The following is a 20,495-nucleotide window of genomic DNA, read 5'->3' as shown; positions in this document are numbered from 1 at the left end:
AACTACAAAAACTACCTTCCAATATGAGGCACATTCACATGCTGCTTCGTTTAATGGCGGTTAGCACCAAAGTTAACGCACATTTTTCAGAGCTACATAAATGCTACATAAATAAACAGACTTGAATTTAAATGAAAATTCTGTCATCATCCAAACAGACCCGGGGCACCACTGACTTCCATAGTAGAAAACATAATACTATGGAAGTAAATGGTGCCCCCTGATCTATTTTGTTATAAACATTCTTCAAAATATCTTCCTTTGTGTTTGGCAGAACAAAGACATTTTTACAGGTTTGAGTATGTGTAATTGAGGACAGATATTTCGTTTGGGGGATAAACTATCCCTTTAAGATAAAATCAGAACGAACCGTGTTTACTTTACAAGAAGATTTATAAGAAATTGTAAAGAAATGTAAGATATATTTAATTAAGAAGTTTATAAGATTCATATTTCTTGCAAAAATTTTAACGCTTTGATTAATTGGTCAACTGAAGAATGCAGTGCATTGTGGGATACATTCAGTGTGCTGTGATTTTTTTGGCATGTTACATTAACATTCATGCATTTGGCAAATATGCTCATTTTCCAGCTCCCCTAGAGTTAAATATTAGATTTTTTTACCGTTTTGGAATCCATTTAGCCGATCTCCGGGTCTGGCGGTACCACTTTTAGCATAGCTTAGCATAATCCATTGAATCTGATTAGACCATTTAGCATCGCGCTCAAAAATATTTTTCTTGTTTAAAACTTGACTCTTCTGTAGTTACAGTACATTGTGTACTAGACAAAATTTTCGAACTATACTCTCATTCTGGCGTAATAATCAAGGACTTTGCTGCCGTAACATGGCTGCAGGAGGCGCAATGAGATTATGCAGCAGCCGAAAATAGTCCCCTTGGTGACTTTCAATAGCAGAGGACTATTTTCAGGAACTACGTAATATCATTGCGCCTCCTGCAGCTTTTAACTTTTAATTTTCCATCGGTCTTAGTACATGATGTAACTACAGAAGTAGTTTTTTAGTGTGATGCTAATGGTCTAATCAGATTCAATGGTTTATGCTAAGCTACGCTAAAAGTGGTAGGGCCAGACGCGGAGATCAGCTGAATGGATTCCAAAACTGTAAAGGTGTGTAAACTTAAGAGAGAGTCGCGCAAATTTGTCTCATACTGTAGTCCATTAACATACATTTGCTGAATAAAGCAATGAAAAACAACATAACGTTTTTATGCTGCGCTGTTTGGGATTCGCCCTCGGTCTCTGTGTGTGCACGTTTAAGTGCCCTCTATAGTGCACACACGAGTGAGACGCAAACAAGCGAACATAAAATCTTTTAATTATTGACAGGACACATGTAAACAAAATTATCTCCACAGTATTCTTTTTATAATAAAAACATTTGTTTATGTCTTAAGTGTAGGGATGCACCGATACTGGTATCGTGTATCGGCCTCGATACCAAATTTTCTAAAGTACTCGTACACGTTAAAAGTCCCCCGAAATCTGGAATCGATACCACGGTCTGAGAAATGTCTATGTTTGAGCGGCGTGTAAGGGGTTAATGCCTCTTGTGTTGTCCAAAGAGGCAGAGTTTACAACAAACTGGAAAACTAGTCCTTTGTTTTTTTGTTAAATTATATGACTAAAGCTGTTACCTGTAAATTTAAATCATGTTTTTTTTTATTAAGTACTCTGTATCGGTATCGGCAAGTACTGAAATGCAAGTACTCGTACTCATATTCCAAAAAATCGGTGGTATCGGTGCATCCCTACTTAAGTGTATGTATATTACAGTCAGAAACCAGTCTCTGCTTATTTGGTCTTAAAGAGACAGTAACCTCAATTAACCTACTTAAGTCTGTGTCATTAATGTTACTCAAACAACCCAAAACAAAAGGAAAATCACTTCTGTAGCTCTAAAAATAATAATATATTTAGTTTATACAAAGACAGTGTTATGAATCATTTAATTCGATTTCTGTACCTAATGCAAATGTTAGCCCTTATTAATGTGCAACTTTGTTCTTTTTTATAAATGTTTGCAATTTCTTTATTTGTTATTAGATTTTCCCCACCCCCTTTTTGCTGATCTGAAAAATAATCCAATCCGTGACTCAAAAACTGTAATGTGATCCGAACCGTGAGTTTTGTGATCCTTAACACACCCCTTGTAAAGTTTGTACACCGTGATAGCCATGAATGCATTTGTACTAATAATTGGAATAATAATTTATTTCGATTTTTCTGCCTTGGTTTCCTCTTTTTCGGTTTCGTCCAAGAATTTTCATTTCGGTTCATTTTTAATATTTTCAAAAAAGTGGAGTGTCCCTTTAAACATTGCATTGCCCGTATTTAAATATAGGTTTTAAAAGAAGAACCCAAGGTTAAGCTCAGTGTAGAAAGCCCTAATGATGATTTGATTGTTATTTAAATCTGATATGGTGTGAGACTTAATTGCCAAATGATATACATGTGATTGTGAAGTCACAGAAGAAACTGAAATGTGACCTTTAAGTGTGCTTCCCAAAGGCACAAAGAGTCTTCGATAATCCCTGAAAGTCTCATTAGTGCTCTTGTGATTTTCTCCGTATGAGTGGGAAAGATTTTCTTATCACTCACGGACCTCTAATCCTTAAATTACTCCAGTTAACCCACATGATTAAGGGTAGATTTAGAGTACATTATGTATTCATTGATAAAACTTGAACCTTCCACATCGTCAAACACTGAATTTTTTTGGTTTTGTGTTTTTTCCTTAGACTTTGGACTTCATTATTATTTTTAACAGACTTTGCTAAAGTTCTTTAGTTAGGATGCAGTGGCTCAATCATTTATTTATTTATGAGACGCGTCCTCATGTGGGTCGATGCGGATGACGCAATATGGGAAAACACGCACTAATCGCATCAAACGCATCTTTGCCCAAGTTAAAAATAATTGAAAACTCGAGCGGAAAATTCGCAAGACACGAAGTTAAATCCTGCAAGTAATCTAGAGCGAGTAACGCGATGACCCGCGTTTGGTGTGTACGTAGCTTTAGGCAAAAAAAAAAATTTTGCTAATTATTTTACAAAAAAAGATTTGCATTTTAATTATAAATACCAACATGGAGTTTAAAATAGGATTTGCAGTTATTAGCAGCTAAGACTAAAGGGTGATTAATAGTCGTGCGTAGGTTCTACGCCGTAGCTATCCGTAGCCTGACGCACACCTCGCAAAAATTTTAACAGCATGTCAGATCTACGCGGACCGCAAGCGCTGTGATTGGTCCACCAGAACCCCTCCCGTCAGGTAAAAAAACTGCGTCTTAGGTATTACTTGCCAAGCTGCTTCTTCTCTGACGGTCGCGCTGCTACTGTGGTTACACGCGTGGATACTGCCCACCAGCGGTCGCGCGTGTGTTTGCACGTCGACGCGGACAACGACGCAAAAGTATAAATGAAAACCGACGCGGAACCTACGCCGTCGCTGCTACGCCGTAGGACCTACGCACGACTATAACGAGCCCTTAAGGTTACTTGGCTAAGACACCTGTAAGGTAAAGTAACTTCCCAGACAGCAGACGACTCTAGGCCGGAGTAAGCAGCTCTGGTGCAAATCCGGTGTGGATCCATCATGGAGTCGTCTGCTGTCTGGGTTAACATTCACTAAAAATCACATTTTCACCATTTGAAACTAGTTACATATCAATGTTTGGTTGGTCAAACATCTTCACATGATATGAATGAGGTCAGAGTTTACCAAACTTGCAACAAATGCGACGGGCATTTCCGGTCTCCAGTGTTCTCATATTATAAATGGATATCGATAACTTGGTACTTGGTTTGTTATTTAGTATCAGCTGCAATGACATTCATACTTTAAGTGTCAAATATGTTTTAGGGCCAACGTGTCTTGCATAATTGATTTTAGAGCTTTTTAAATTCACATCGATATTTCTGCTAGCATATGAATGATTTCATCTGAAATATCACATTATATCTGTACTGAACATCAAACAGTCAATAATGTGAAGTGTCATTTGACCAGAGAGGGTTCAGCCTGGAGTGATGATGGCTTCAATCTAATCGAATGTGATCGCTCTCTTCATCGTGACCTCTTTGTGCCTCTGGCTTAATGTTATCTCGGGTGGGAATGTTACAGAATTCCTGGAATGAGATTTCTCGGCCTCCATCCCTACAGCGCTGCATTGCAGCCGAGCAGATTTCCCTGCTGGCCGGAAGACTGCAGCATAAAACCCACGAGTCTCATTCTTACTCAGCAGTGCCCTATTTACGGATGATTTTACGTGGATGTTTCTAATTCATTGCAGCTTGCTGTATTGTTTCAATAAAATTGACAGGATTATAATATTTGCAAATGCCAAGGAATATATTAGACTCAAATTACTGAGGTACATTTTATTTTGCTATATTAAAAGTGGCAGCATAACAAGATTATTTGCAAATGCCAAGGTGTGTGTGTGTGTCTACATGTATTAAAACAAGGCCTCTGATGTTTTTTTCTGCTGAGAAGTGAGTCGCATTGCCTCATAGAGGAAGATAAAGTTTTGTGTGACCTTTAAATGATCATTTAAAGGCAAGACAGATTGAATTATTATTAGTTTTTCTGCCATACGTTATTAGCACGTTTTCACATTTAATTCGATTGCTTAGTCCGAAAACTGGGCTTGTACCCCCCACGTCCCTCAGGCCTTAACAGATGACTTGTGAAAGATGATGAGATGTACTTTCCAAAGGCATGCAAAATGCAAAATTTTTGTCATTAGAAGAGTGTGCACATTTTTAAAAACCTTGCATACATTGTACTACATTGAGTTGTATGTTCATCTCGAGAGGTAATGCAATTTGTTTCGGTGGTCCTCTATATAATGTCTTATGTGAAGTCGCACTCTTATTTAGCTAGCAAGTTGTATATAGTATATCACATTTTGTTCACCCCTGCACATTTGTGAATGTACAAAAAAGTATATAAAACACATCAAGTTCATATTTTCATGACTTCAGTTTTTCTAACTAAAAACATGCTGCACAATATGCAAATTACTGTTTGGGCATAGAAACACAATGTGTCACTGATTGTTTTATGTTGACTTCAACAGCTGGGGTTTTAAGACTACAGTGACATTTTTTGATTATTTAACACAACCCAGTGCTTTTATTGGACAAATTGAGCTTAGTTAATTAAATGTAACTAATGTACATTTTTTATGGTCTGCATTGATTTTATTGATTGAAAACACGTTTTTATTTTTCCTACTAAGACAGGGTAGGCAAATTTGTCCAGAAACACTTTTGGTTATGCTGGTTAAAAATCTTTTCACATCCAGATAGCATTCACCAAGTTAAGTGGTCTAAATTCATTTATATCAATTATTTATTTTAAGCCCAGGACCATAAAATGTTTGTCCAATCTAGGGTTGTGCCTGCCTATAGACGATAATATCGTGTATCGACAATCTGCAGACATATCGCCAATAGCATGCTTTCATGACAATAGTTGGCAATAGTTGATCGTTAATAATTTAGTCGATGATGTTAATTTGTTATTGATTAATCAAATACTTTTTTTATCTAATGCAGGTTGCGTTGCCTAGCGTAGCGTGTGTCTTGAAGCAATTAAATGAATTTCACTGTGTGGCAGCAATTCAACATTTTACCACCAGGGTGCAATATTTGACACCATACTCCGTTATCTGTGACCTTCCGTGTTTTGATTTAAAAAAAAATAATCATGAAGAGGTCATGATTTTTTGGAACAAATGAGGTCTCTGTTTAAGAATGCGGCTTGCAGCTGCAGGTTCCGCTGCTTTAGAGCACCGCATATTCAAGCGCATGTTCCGTTTGTCTAACTAAATGTAGTTTAACTGTCTGCCACGAGTTGATCTTGTAATAAAGGTCTCATGGAGGAAAACACACTGTATTTTTGTATTCAACATTTTTGAATAATAAAAGTTAAATAATTCTTTTTTATTATAAAAATATTAACGATTAATCAATAGTCGATCGTTAATTCTCCCGACAATCGACTAAAAAAATTTAATCGAATGCCCATCCCTAGTTGTTATTATTATCATCATCATCATAGTTTCACATTAACATGTGTATTGTGTGCTTTTCTTTGCATGAGATGGTTTGTGGGCTTCACTTTGTGTGAGAGAGTTTGTTGAGACGCGCGGTCAGCAGAGGCTTGCGTTGCGGACCAAAGCGACAGTATGCTTATTTGCATTATAATCACCTGAATGCACGCGGCTTGGACTCTTTCTAGCACCTGAACTTGTAATGCGCATGATTCAGACTCTTCCTTGCACATGAGCTTGTAATTGGTGCGGCTCTGACATTTTGGCGCGAGGGGTTGGCACACAGGGGTTTAAAACCAGCAAGGGTGTTGTCCCCGCTCCCTGGCATGCAGAAAATTTTAGAGCGCCTGGGCTTTATCGACTTGCTTGGATTAATGGCATCAGTTTTAAGAAGGTTGCGGTCATGGCAAAATGGGGCAAATCTCCCAACACTAGTCCAATCATGGCATTTGCTCCGAATGAATTGATAGGATGTACTTGATAGGATGCACTTTGCCCGCCATCAGCCGTGTTGTTTAGCCTGTGGATTTACCACACAGTTGAATAGGGGTGTCACGGTTCTCCAAATCCTCTATTCGATTACACTTTCGATTCTAAAGTCACAATTCGATTAAATTCTTGATTTTTACATTTTTTTGAAAGCACAAAAAAATTATATGCCATTTTTGTGACTTTTATGAAATATAATATCTGACCTTGAACCCGAAGATGCCCTGTCATGTTAGTCGTGCTGCCAGTGAAAAAATATGGTACACGCACATACCTGATAAAACAAAACTTCCTGTCAGATGAACATTCCTGTCGGTACTTTGCACCTTAAAACCGTGCTTAAAACGCTTAATTCGCGAATGTCTCAGAAACACAAGACGGCAATTTAAAAATAAAATACACATTTCGTAATTGATTAAAATACAGAAATGAAGGAACACTGCCCAGTGTAACGAAGTAAAAGTACGATTTATTTTTTTCAACCTGGGAAGGGAAACGTGAGGCGAGAATGGCATATGGGCAGTTGGCCGGGCAACTTGAGCAACCCCCCTGGTGCTTGCTGTTTTTTGTTTCCCATGTAAAGAGCAGCTTGCGTGGTGTCTCCTGCATCTCCCATGCTATCTTTTGACTGGCTGTAGCTAGCTAATTTGGAGGAGGTTGACTCGCAGCACTTAACACATGTTTTTTTTCTCGCTTGGCAAGCCAACCGAACATGACATCGGGACGTGGCAGCATCGACAATTCCATTTTTAAATTCGAAGTTCGAGGTTGTGACTTAATTTCAATCCATTTAATCGAAATCGTGACACCCTTACAATTGAACTACTTAATAACTGTTGCCGCAAGATTGGATAGGGTTGGATCTTTCGACTAGTTTTGATTGGCCATTGGGCTGGCTTTGTTAAGCAGATCTGCCAACCATGCATGTTACAATGATGCCAGGCAGACCAAGCGAGAATAGAAAGCAAACAGCGACTGCTTTACATTGCTCCTGAATCGATAAAACATGGCACAAGAAAAGGACATATGAAGAAAAACATCTTAGAAATGACTTTTGGATTAAGAATTAGCTGAAAGCTCAGTTCTTGTGTTTTGGAGGAGGCGTGTCTTTGGAAAGTTGGATCATATGCCTTCAAAGTTAGCTAGCTATGCCTAGCATCTCCAAAATTGCTTATCCTACTTTTATCAAGCAAAGTGGGTCTGAGGGTTTTTTTATATTCTGTAGATGCTTTGACCAACTGGGCCTTAACATTTTAAAAGAATCAATGTTTTTTTTTTTACATTTACATGTTTGGCACGCTTTTATCCATATCGACTTACAGTGCATTTAAGCTATATATTTTTATCAGTATGTGTATTTTCCCTGAGAAATCGAACTTTGGTCTTTGCACTCATCCTGCAGTGCTCCAGCAAGTGAGCTACAGGAACATTTTATGGTTTTTCAATATTCTGTCTGGTTTTTCTTAAGCTACATTACAGCTCAGAGTTCAGTTTTGTACCATAGCTGCAGGCCTTTGCTGTTTTAAATGCAACGCTCTCGCCTATAGCATAATTTCTTACAGACCAAATGTCTTTTATCTAAAGGGCACATTGGTCTGCTATGGCTCTTCTGTACTGGTTTAAAAACCTCTTTTCGCTTTCCAGTGGCCCCGAGGGATGATTCTCGTAAAGGTGGCGTGTCAGATCACCATCAACAAAGCTCAGCACACAGATGCCATATTAATATTTAGTGCTGGGTGCAGGCACCTGCTGTGACTTCTCATCCGTGCCTGTAGGGGGACAACTGAAGAAAAACAACATTAAAATGTTTATGCCCGAAACGAATGAAACTCTTACAGTCGCTCTGCCGTTAATGTGATTTAAAGTTAGGTTTACCCCCAAATGGAGCTTTTAGAAGTTCTCAATTTGGCTTTCACCAGATGGGTGATATTTCAATCACACTGCTCGCTTTCCATCATATCTACATTTGAAGAATTTCACCCACCAAATATAGATTATATAGACCCAGATGTGAAATGGAGTAAAGTTAGCTGATCTGCTGTCAGCTAACTTTCCCACCAGACTGTTTTTACCTACGGTACAGTTTTCACGTACAGTACACCTCAGCCGGTTGCCAGATGATTCTGGTTATTCAGCACATTTAGTTCTTCTCAGAAAAGTTTTTTGATTTTCTTTTATGGGAAAAGACTCTCATATCTCAAAGTCTTGCTTTGATCTTTCAAGATGCCTAAGCCTGCAATGATAATTCAGAGATCTCAATATGAAATCAGCAATGTCTCATTAACATAAATGCTATCCACATTTTTAATTTAGGTTTTTAATTCTTACTAGTAAGTATTTTAGAAGAAACACATAAGACACTTAAATGTAACATAACTGAGATCTCTATTTACCTTAAATGAGCAAGCTTTCAGCAATAACATACACTCACCTAATGGATTATTAGGAACACCTGTTCAATTTCTCATTAATGCAATTATCTAATCAACCAATCACATGGCAGTTTCTTCAGTGGATTCAGTGGTGTGATGATCCTGGTCAAGACAATCTCCTGATCTCCAAACTGAATGTCAGAATGGGAAAGACAGGTGATTTAAGCAATTTTGAGGGTGGAATGGTTGTTGGTACCAGACGGGCCAGTCTGAGTATTTCACAATCTGCCCAGTTACTGGGATTTTCACGCACAACCATTTCTAGGGTTTACAAAGAATGGTGTGAAAAGGGAAAATCATCCAGTATGCAGCAGTCTTGTGGGCCAAAATGCCTTGTTGATGCTATAGGTCAGAGGAGAATGGGCCGACTGATTCAAGCTGATAGAAGAGCAACTTTGACTGAAATAACCACTTGTTACAACTGAGGTATGCAGCAAAGCATTTGTTAAGCCACAACACGCACAACCTTGAGGCGGATGGGCTACAACATCAAAAGACCCCACTGGGTATCACTCTTCTCCACTACAAATAGGAAAAAGAGGCTACAATTTGCATGAGCTCACCAAAATTGGACAGTTGAAGACTAGAAAAATGTTGCCTGGTCTGATGAGTCTCGATTTCTGTTGAGACATTCAGATGGTAGAGTCAGAATGAGAACATGGATCCATCATGCCTTGTTACCACTGTACAGGCTGGTGGTGGTGGTGTCATGGTGTGGGGGATGTTTTCTTGGCGCACTTTAGGCCCCTTAGTGCCAATTGGGCATCATTTAAATGCCACGGCCTACCTGAGCATTGTTTCTGACCACCATGTACTCATCCTCTGATGGCTACTTCCAGCAGGATAATGCACCATGTCACCAAGCTCAAATCATTTCAAATTGGTTTCTTGAACATGACAATGAGTTCACTGTATTAATATGGACCCTACAGTTGCCAGATCTCAACCAAATAGAGCATCTTTGGGATGTGCTGGAATGGGAGCTTTTTGCCCTAGATGTGCATCCCACAAATCTCCATAAACTGCAAGATGCTATCCTATCAATATGGGCCAACATTTCTAAAGAATGCTTTCATCACCTTGTTAAATCAATGCCACATAGAATTAAGGCAGTTCTAAAGACCAATACTGATTTTGTAAAAATTTCGATCTCTAATCGAAATACCAAATGGAAGCCAATGAAATGTCCTATTGCTTTAAATTTAAATAGTAGAGAAATGTTTTATCACTTGTTGCATCACGCCTTAAGAAAACTTGAGAAAAGTTAGCATTTTGGATGTCACTATCTGACTACAGTGGAAATTAACTTTTGAATCAGCAGGAGAGATGTTAAAAGGCTAAAGGCAGACAGCTAACTGGATTTATCATCAGAAAGTCTTAAGAAGTTTCTCAGATTGCTTGTGAATTTTATGGTCTTCGCCTAAGGTCAGTTTTCTTGATTTTGACTGACTCTCTTTGCCGAGCACGAACAGGAAAAAATAAATGTATCTATCTGGTTCATTTTGACATGCGAAAGAGAGTAGCTGATCAAGGGAATATATTCATTTAAAATGATTTAAAAGACGAGCTATCAAAAGAGTCTACTGCAAATAAAATCCATTATACTACTCAAGAGTTATCTTTACTTTCAAATAAAGGCTTTTCGTGATTTATTTATTACATGGAAAATTCCTCAGCGTTTTTAAGTTTATCTATCATCTCTGATGTAACATCTCACTTCACAGACAAAGTCTATTTTTTGTTGATCTTTCTGAGATGAAGTTCTAATAAAATATTGTAACTTGAATTTAAGATCATTTATTTAAACAAGGCTGCATAGCATAAATTTCATCACCCACATTTACAATTCACAAGTGATAATATAGTGCTGTATATTGGATCTGTCTAATCACATTGAGGAAGATGGATGTTATCATTCCTGTTATTATTATGTCAGAACAACCAATCATACACGTATGAGTAAAATTCACAGAATGTGATCTCATATGCAGCACACCTACAGTATTTTGTGATATCTGTCATGTAGTCTAATAGAAAATGTTCTGCTCGCTGTTAGAAAAAAATCCATTACGCCCAATTTATTTAACCATCTACAATCTATCCCCATTACATGTATGTTTGCAGTGCAATGGATGTCGTCAAATGTTTCTCAGTTTTTTTCTGTACTGAACTGTGTTTTTTTTTTTCGGTCTACATTGTGCTCTCTCACACACCTGTCAGATGTTGATGGAGCTGCTCTTTGTCAGCCAGAATGACCTTTTATCATGACAGCTGGTGTCTCCGCTGTGCATGGGAAATAAAGATGTGTGAAATATTGATCAGGACTCATCCTGTAAAAATGATGCCAGTGTTGAGAGATGAAAGTATGGGTACAGTATGACCAGAATTTTAAAGAATCATATATCTTATACCTTACATATCAATACCCTTGTGGTATGAAAGCAGCAAACTCACAGTCCTTCTTTACACTTTTTGTGGTTTGCAGAATCTAGCATCGAAACGGAAAGTGATATTTTGCAAGACAATTATTTAAGTGATATCTGTCAGCTATTACTAACATTATATGCGAGATGTTCCAAAAAAATCGCTTGCATAACACCTTTAATGCTGCACATTTTTAGAGCTTTTTCATTTTTATCCGTGCTTCTTCACCTGCCTAAACTGCATCTGTCTAGAAATCTTCTTTCCAGCCTTGTTGAGGAGTTTTTGAGACATAAATGCCACAAAAGAAACACTTTTGGCTAAATGGCTCTATAAAGAACCTATGTGAAAACAGGTTCTTTAGATTATAAAAAGGAAATGGTTCTTTCACTGAACGGTTCTTTGAGGAACCAGAGTGGTTCTATGGCAGTGTTTCCCAATCTTGGTCCTCAAGTACCACCTCCCAGAATGTTTTAGATGTCTCCTTATTTAAAACACCTGATTTAACTTATCCACGTGTTAGGGAGATATGTTAACCATTCTGGAAGCAGGCTAATGAGCTGTGTCAGGTGTTTTAAATATGGAGACATTTAAAAAGTTTGGGGGGGGGTCGGGGACCAGAATTGGGAAGTTTTGTAAAACCCATTTTGGGGCTGTTTACACTTGGTATTAAGATGTGTTTTCATCGATCGGATCACAAGTGGACGAGAGAGACACATTACGTTTACACCTGGTATTTAAATCCGTCTCTTTTGTCCACTTTCGACCGCATCTGTCCTGAATACTGTGAGGGGGTGGTCTGTGAGACGGTGGGCGAGTCTCTCTGCTGTCATTCAAACGCGAGCGAGAGTAATTATGAGTTTATATGGATGCAAACTAATATTATGTCGGAGTCCGCTGCTTGTTTAGCAAGTAAGCATGCTGCACAGTGTTTTGTAGGTTTATATGTTGGAGCTTTCTCTGAATTTTCAGCGCAATTAATGAAATAGGATGGCGCAACTTTCACGCTTTCAAAACGAAACTACGGAGAACACCCGCAGTAGTTTTATCAATGAATGGCTAAAAATAGCGCTGTTCACCGTATGTTCACGCCAGAAGTCCAAAAAAGACCTCAGATTAGATAAATGGGTGGAGAGAAGGCGGTCGCGTGTGGCTGTTCGAACACTTTCAACCACATTTGCGTTCCGCAACTCCAAAGCGATCCGATCAAAAGTGGTTTCGACTACCTCTGGATGTGGTTGAAAGTGGTCGAAGTGGACGAGCTTAAAACGTTTTGAAACCCGTTTACACCTGGCATTAAAGTCGTCCACTTGTGATCCGATCGACGAAAACGCATGTTAATGCCAAGTGTAAACAGCCTCTTTGTAGCGCCTATTTTTAAAAGTGTAAATGAAGTTGATGTTGTTATGGTGTGTTCAAGCCCCTCTGAAAAGTTTGCATTTACAAGTTGGGAAGTCGTTATTACAGCATCAGATATGTTCAAGACAAGGAAAAAATATATAAAAAGATATATATTATAGGGTTCTTTTTCCTTGTTCATGATTATTGTGCACGTGTGGTCTAAGTTCTTACGTTTTTGCATACATTTAAAACAAATTTTAGTATGCAAGTTTTTGTTGAATCATGTTTTTGTTTTACAAACAAATATGTGCTTACGCATGCTTAGTGAATGAGACCCAATGTTTTTTTATGGGATTTCAAAGCCCAAAATATTTTCATGTTTCACCTTTTATGTAGCGAAACAAAACACACCATTAATATATTCTCACTTATGACTTTTTAAAGCTTTAACTTGTCTTTAAAGGGACACTCCACTTTTTGTTATTTTTCAGCTCCCCTAGAGTTAAACAATTGAGTTTTACCATTTTGGAATCCATTCAGCTGATGTCCGGTTCTGGCGGTAACACTTTTAGCATAGCTTAGCATAATCCATTAAATCTGATTAGACCGTTAGCATCGTGCTCAAAAATAACCAAAGAGTTTCGATATTTTTCCTATTTGGTACTTGACTCTTCTGTAGTTACATCGTGTACTAAGAATGACGGAAATATAAAAGTTGTGATTTTTCTAGGCCGATATAGCTACTATACTCTTATTTTGGCGTAACAATCAAGGACTTTGCTGCCGTAACAATTATATTACGCAGCACCCGATAAAACTACCATTGGTAACTTTAAATAGCGGGGGACTATTTTCGGGCACTGCGTAATATTAACGGTGGTTGCTAACAAGTTCCAACATGGGACTACAGACTTGTGGGGACTTAAAACGTTATCATGCAAGAAGATCTCAAAAACAACGCAACATGGGCTCAATTCCCAACAAAGGTTCATACACAGAATATTTCTTTATCAGGGAACATGTTTGAAAATGTGTTTAATAAAGTTTGAAAGCGCTGTCAGAAGCTTGGTGGTAATGTTGATGTTAAAAAACTTGTAGTGTAAGGATAGCTTTTGATTACAACTTCATAAAAGTGGTGTTCATCTGTAAAGATGATCTTGTTGGACAAAACGTGTAAGTGTCATAAACTTTTGTTAAACGCATTATTTGCAATAATCCAAACTCTATATGAGAAGAATGAATGGGCTTTTTGGCAAGGAAACCAATGTCCCGCTAACGCCTGGGGTTGGCCTACAAAAATACGTCATCCATGTGGCGCTCCATATGAAATAACTTAACTTTATACTCCTGAAGTCAAATCTTTTCTAGTGAGACTTCAAACTTGAGACTTTAACACCACAATAGAAGGCGCCTGCCATATGTACAGCATGCAGACTATTTCACATTTTTGGGGCTATAACGGAGAATGCCCGATCCCCTTTAGCCTTTTTTTTTCAGATTTTACAACACTAGACGCATGATAATAAAAATCAAAAATATATAAAAAACATATGAAGAGAATAAAAGGAAACTTCCTCCTGTGATAATGTAATAAAGTGACTTGCAGGGTATACACAGCACTCACATTACCCAGCACGTCCGCCAACGCTCTTCTTCAAATAAAATCAATTACAGATAGTAAGAGGGTGGAATTGGGGGTGTGGGTGCGTGTTGTGCACTTACATCTGTTAGCGGTGATCTTGGCAATTTGAACAAACCCTTTACCGTAAGGATAGGTTTGTGCTTTGGATGTAAATGACTTGCAACTTGACGTCCCAAAAAACACTTTTTGTTCCACATTTTTCAAGACTGATAACCATGTCAGGACTCAGCATGTTTAAGCATTGCTTTCTACTTTGGCTTACGCTCTTGTTTAACACGATGAGCAGCTTTGAAAACAAAAATCTTCTCAGATGGATTTTTATTGTGCCTCATTACACAGAGAGTCATTTATCACACACTACAGTAGATGTTGGGCGATGTGAGATGCTAGTGACACAGCTACTGGAAAACAGGGGTAATTAGTGATGATAAAGCCTAATTTTGTCATGTGGGTGTAAGATTGAGCCCTGAAGCACATTTATAGTTCTTTCCACATCTGTTTGTTGTACTTTGCCTTATTAAATGGATAACCTGAAACCTAGGTATTGATTTTGTTTTAATTGCTAAGTTTTTCACCATTAAATCCATAAGGACATCTTGTTTAGAAATGTGTTTGGTATCAAGTATTAATTGTTGGTTTTAGATTGAGTGCATGAAGAGAGCAAAGTACACGTAGAAAAGTTAACTCCAGTAAGTTTTTTTTTTTTTTTTTTTTAAGTTAGAAGCATTATGGCACACAAGTTTACATCAAGTACAGCATGGTAATTTATTTACCTAGCATTATAAGATTGAAGATTTATATTATGTATGCAGCATTGCTGTAGTTTGCACAGCTTTTTTGTTTTAGTATTGTCAGAAAGTTCCCATACGAAAATTAACCATGGTTTTATTGGTTTTTGGTTTTTAACCATGGTTTTTAAACAAGCAAAAAGTCACTGATAAAAGTCCACAAAACCCATACTAAACATGTTTTCATAAAACTTCTCTAAACAGAATCTAGTAGTCTAGAGTTTTTTCTTTAAAATGATGTGAAAATCATTCTGCCTACTCATTCACATAAAACAATATATTGATTTAGAAATTGTAAGACACTTTTTGTTTAGAAGGGCCGTATGCGAGAATGATTGATTGACAGCTGAGGAAACAAAAGATTTGCATGTTGAGCTGCATAATGAGCCTTTAGGCAGGCATGTGAGAGGGAACCACAATAAAGAATGTGAGGACAAATGTATCTATTGTCAAAACTATGGTTGTTTTGTGGTTACCATGGTTTTACTACAGTAAACATGTTTTTTTTTGGTTTTAACTGTAGTAAACCATGGTTCATTTTCGTAAGAGTTTGTCACTGTTATATTTTCAATCCACATTTTACCCTGGAGAACCCAAGAACCCTTCTCTTAGCATCAATTAACATTGGCCAAATTTGACCCGTGGGTTCACCAGGGACTACTAGACTAGACTAGACTAGACTAGACTAGACTATTCTGTTTTGAAAAGTCTTGTGAAAACATTTTTAGTATGGGTTTTGTGGACTTTTATCAGTGACTTAAAAATGTAGCTTTTTCAAAAACCACCCATAAACATTTTTCTCTCAAAAATACAAACATGAACATACATGTAGCTCATATAATATTGTAGCCCAATTTTGAGATTCACATCATTATCGTTAATGCAGAGACTGCCAAGCAGGAAGTGCGCTTTACACTTCCGCTTTATAGGTGGCGGTGTGGTGCTGAGAGACCCCACAAGAAGATGATCACGCTCATGTTTGGCTAAAGACTTTGCAGATGTTCTGCCTTGAAGTTAATAATATTGTCAATAACTTTAGATTTCTTTCCACACACATAACCACTTGCTTTACAAGATGACAATATGTCACCAAGAGTCATGAGAATTACGTATGTGTTGGAGAAATCTGCTTTTGAGCTATTAAAATGGCTGATCTGTTGACTTGCATTATATGACGGAGCACTGAGGTTTCTGCAAAATGTCTTTGAATATCCTCTGAAGCTTCGAATATTTGCTGTTGATTACTACCGAAGCTGCGAAGCTCAAAAACTATTCGGAACAGCCCTAGTTTTTTGCATCTGTCCATCTTTTTAAAGTGCAGAAAGGACCTAAATGATAAGTGGACCAAAAAACTATTTGTTTATTCGTATTTCATACCGTATTGAACTGACTGTAGTCGGCATGGGAAGCTTTAACTTGATACTGTATCAATATTATCACACATTTGCACTAACTAAAAGTATATGCTTGTCGTCAGGTCCATGGGGCAGGTGTATGGGCAACGAGTGCGGTCCAGGTGGGAGTCAGAGTCGGGCGGTGTGGTGCGCCCATGTGGAGGGCTGGACGACCCTTCATACCAACTGCCCTCAATCCACACGGCCGGCCAACCAGCAGAGCTGCTTCCGTGTCTGCGACTGGCACAAGGATTTGTACGACTGGCAGCTTGGTGCGTGGAACCAATGTGTTCCCATATCTTTGCGCACAGGTAGCGGATACGCAAGGTTGTGCTCACAAGGAGAAGAGGGCATCCAAACACGGGAGGTGACCTGTGCGCTCAAGGCCGATGGGTCGCTGGCCGACGATGCCATCTGTGAGTACTTTGAACCCAAACCCAGGCAGGAACAAGCCTGTCTCATCCCCTGCCCTCAGGACTGCGTGGTGACTGAATTTACCCCATGGACCACGTGCTCAAAGACCTGTGGGCTGGGTCTGCAAAACCGTGTGCGCTCCGTTATGGCGCCCCCACTTTTTGGCGGACTTCCTTGCCCCAATCTGACGGAGTTCCAGACGTGTGCGCCGAGAGCCTGCGAAGGAAGAGAGACGGTGTTTAATTTGAGAGTTGGCGGGTGGAGCGAGTGCAAACTGCCACCTCAACCAACACCGTCGCCGATGGCCTTTTCCTCCGGTACCCCCCCACGCGCCATCCGCCAAGCTCGGCGACGGAAAGGAAAAGCAAGGAAAGCTAACAGAGACCCAGAGATGCGTGAGCTCATCAAGAACAAGAGGAACCGGAATAGGCTGAATCGACCGGATATCGATCTCTGGAATATCGAAGTTGGATACCAGTTTCGGCAGGTGGTTTGTGTCCATCGAAATGGAAGTACCGTATCACTCGGGTGAGTCAATTCTAATAGCATGTTTTTGCCGCCTCTACCACGTCTGGTGTGATCCCACTGTTAGAATCATCCCAACTTCCCCCCCTAGGTGGCACCCCTGTCCACAGGCAAATATTTTGCTGTTAGTCCTCCATAGAAAAAGATACTTTACCATCTTACACCAGCATGAATTCCCATACTGGTCCAGGCTGATGTATACTGGTGGGACTGCTCAAACTGGCAGACCAGACATGCACAGTCAACACAATTCAACTCTACATGCATATCGTGTATATTATAATACTGCCCAGCCCAGAGTTTACTTCTTAATAGGGCTTTTACAGTCTATAATATTCATTAAAATAAAGGTCATTTCCTTATAGGGGACAGAGAATAAAAAACATTTTTACCTTGTCTTTGTTGAATAATGGTAGTCTACCCGCATTCACAAACATACAAAAAGTGCTAGACATGCTAAACATCTCAGTCTCATAGAAATTCCTCTTTTAGAAATGTCAGCCAGAAAACGGCACAATCTGAAAAACTGATGCTTATGACATCACAGGCATCTCACTGCCCCTCCACTTTAATATAATTGGCTACATTTTTTGAGTGGCAGCAAAGTCAGCCAATCAGTAATGAGATTGCAAGTTAAGCCAGTAGGGGGAGCCACATAGGTGCAAAACCACTTGTTTAAAATCCCCCACCCTAATAGAGCTATCTGAGAGAGGTTTTTAGGAAGCTTCTAAGGCATTACAGACCCAAACAAAAAAGTTTTGTCTACATGTCACATCACAGAACAAGGATAAATACCCCGTTCAATCATTCTATGTCACCTTTATCCATTATTTATCTGAAGTAGATGGATTGAGCTGCATTTTCTTGTTAAAAGAAGTTAAATGTAAGTTTCAAAGTTTGATTTCAGTCATTGATTTGACATGACCTTAATCAATCAATATTAAGGATATCAAGAATATATATTCATAACATAATGTAGGATGGTTTTATGTAGAAAAGAATACATTACTAAAACGACTGGGTTTTCACAGACTGGGTCACAAATGAGTCTTAACTTGGGGATTCCAGTGTTTTCACAATTCAGTCAGTGGTTGACATTAAGAAATGATGAATGTATGACTCGTCTGGGTCTTTGCTGTGCTGTCAAACACTCCCACTCTCGATGTCTATTTTCAACGGTAGGGATGACAACTGTATATTTGCCAGCAGCAGATTCAGCGACACGCCAGGGGTTCATGCCAGAACTTTCCACAGAGTATGAAAGGAGTTTGGTAGTAATTTTTGTGCAGAAGTTTGGTCTTATTTGTCTCGAAAGTGCTGCGTTTGCAGGTAGTACAAAAAGGGGAAAATATACTATTTTATTTAAAACTTATGCTTTGCACAAAAAGTTGAGTGTTGTGCAGGCAATTTTACATTTACATTCCGATTTATGTTTTTTGGCAGATGTTTTCCTTAAAGTCCATGTGAAGTCCTTTCAGAGAATTGTTTCTAAACACATTATAAATGTTAGAAATGTATTGCTGAAACACGTTACAAAGACTGTGAATGATGTAGTACTGAATTGTGGAGTTATACCATTAAACAGTTTATCCACATTTCTGTATAGAGGATTATTTGGGCGTTCAAGGCCCCGCCCCTAACACCATCATGTTGAAAGTTTCAATTCATCTGTTTTATATGATGTCACTATATTACTGCACTCATATGTGTGACTGCAGTCATATTTGTGACAAGACAGTCCCTCCCGAAAAACATGATTATGCAATCGCATGATTCAACGCATAATCAGCCAAAGTCCGAATATATATGCGTGGGCCGCATTTTTTCAAATACGCCACACTTTCACAGCATAAATTGCAGATTTCTTTGTGAAAAATATGCAGGGCTTGTATGATTTCATAATCTCCGCATTTTTGTAGCAAAAATCACATATGTCTTAGCAAAAAGTTGAAAAATGTTGCATTTACTTCACAAAAGTGTAGCCATGTCTACTGTTGCAATCATAGACATTATATACGTAGACACCTCGTAGACTGAGCTGCCTATTAGAACTGACGTATCGCGCGGCTGCCATCTTGGATGGGTCTCCATTGCGGTCCCTTGCATTCATTTCTAATGAGGAATAATCATAACTCCCCTAATTTTTACCGGATTTTCACACGGTTTGAGTTGTTATAAGCCGCAGAGATTTAGTTATGATACAGGAGGCTGTCACACATTGAAAAATACTGCTTTCATGCTAAAATTCTTTGTATTATGCTCTTTAAGTATGGCATATTGACAGAGGCAGACATTACTTAAGTATTTTACTTTCTACATAAAAGTAAATTTTCAAGTATCTGTATTTTATCAGTGTTTGTCTCTGGAAAACTTATATTCCAAAGCATATTATCATAATTTTTACTCCACTACATTTCATAATTTAAAGTTTTTGGTTTATATTTAAGTACATTAAACATCTACTTTTTTACTTTTACTTAAAAAGTACTTTAGTACACAATTTTTATGTAATTTTTACGTAATTAGGTATTTTATGTAGGTATTAAATTAATTTTAATATGAATGAATTGAGAATGAATTGGCTGTAAGAATTTTCTTTCCAAATAGCGGCCGCGCTACTGAAGCGCCATCTAGTGGCTGTTGCTAAAAACGAATCAGAGTTTCCCCTCCTGTTCTTCTATACTCTCTGCTTCAGAGCTTTGACGACTCGGTCACAACAAACCCCTCCCGTTTTATAGCAACTTCCCATTGCCTCCTCATGCCTGTATCACAGGGAAACCTTCAAATGTGAAGAAAAAACAGCGGGAGATCATGAGAGAATGTACCAGTTCCTGCTGAACATTGACATAATATTATAAATAATAACGTAAAATAACCAAAATGATTGTTCAATCTTACTTGTGAAATGTAATCCCATGTGATCTGGAATCAATACTGCGCCGGTTATTGCAACCGTAAGCTGCACAA

The 20,495-nt window shown here is 38.4% G+C and overlaps 1 protein-coding gene across 1 annotated transcript in view; it reads left to right on the top strand.

Moving 5' to 3' along the window:
* Window positions 1-20,495, top strand: part of thsd7ab (thrombospondin, type I, domain containing 7Ab) — a 153,186-nt gene that overhangs the window by 30,617 nt on the left and 102,074 nt on the right. Inside the window, exon 2 of the mRNA XM_065298878.2 lies at window positions 16,673-17,531. Coding sequence (XP_065154950.1) covers window positions 16,673-17,531 — 859 coding nt within the window. The remainder of the gene's footprint in view (window positions 1-16,672; window positions 17,532-20,495) is intronic.

Source organism: Paramisgurnus dabryanus, chromosome 13, assembly GCF_030506205.2.
Source record: "Paramisgurnus dabryanus chromosome 13, PD_genome_1.1, whole genome shotgun sequence".
Lineage (NCBI taxonomy): Eukaryota > Metazoa > Chordata > Actinopteri > Cypriniformes > Cobitidae > Paramisgurnus > Paramisgurnus dabryanus.
Note: the sequence above shows the minus strand (reverse complement) of the source record. Positions and strands in the feature narration are given on the sequence as shown.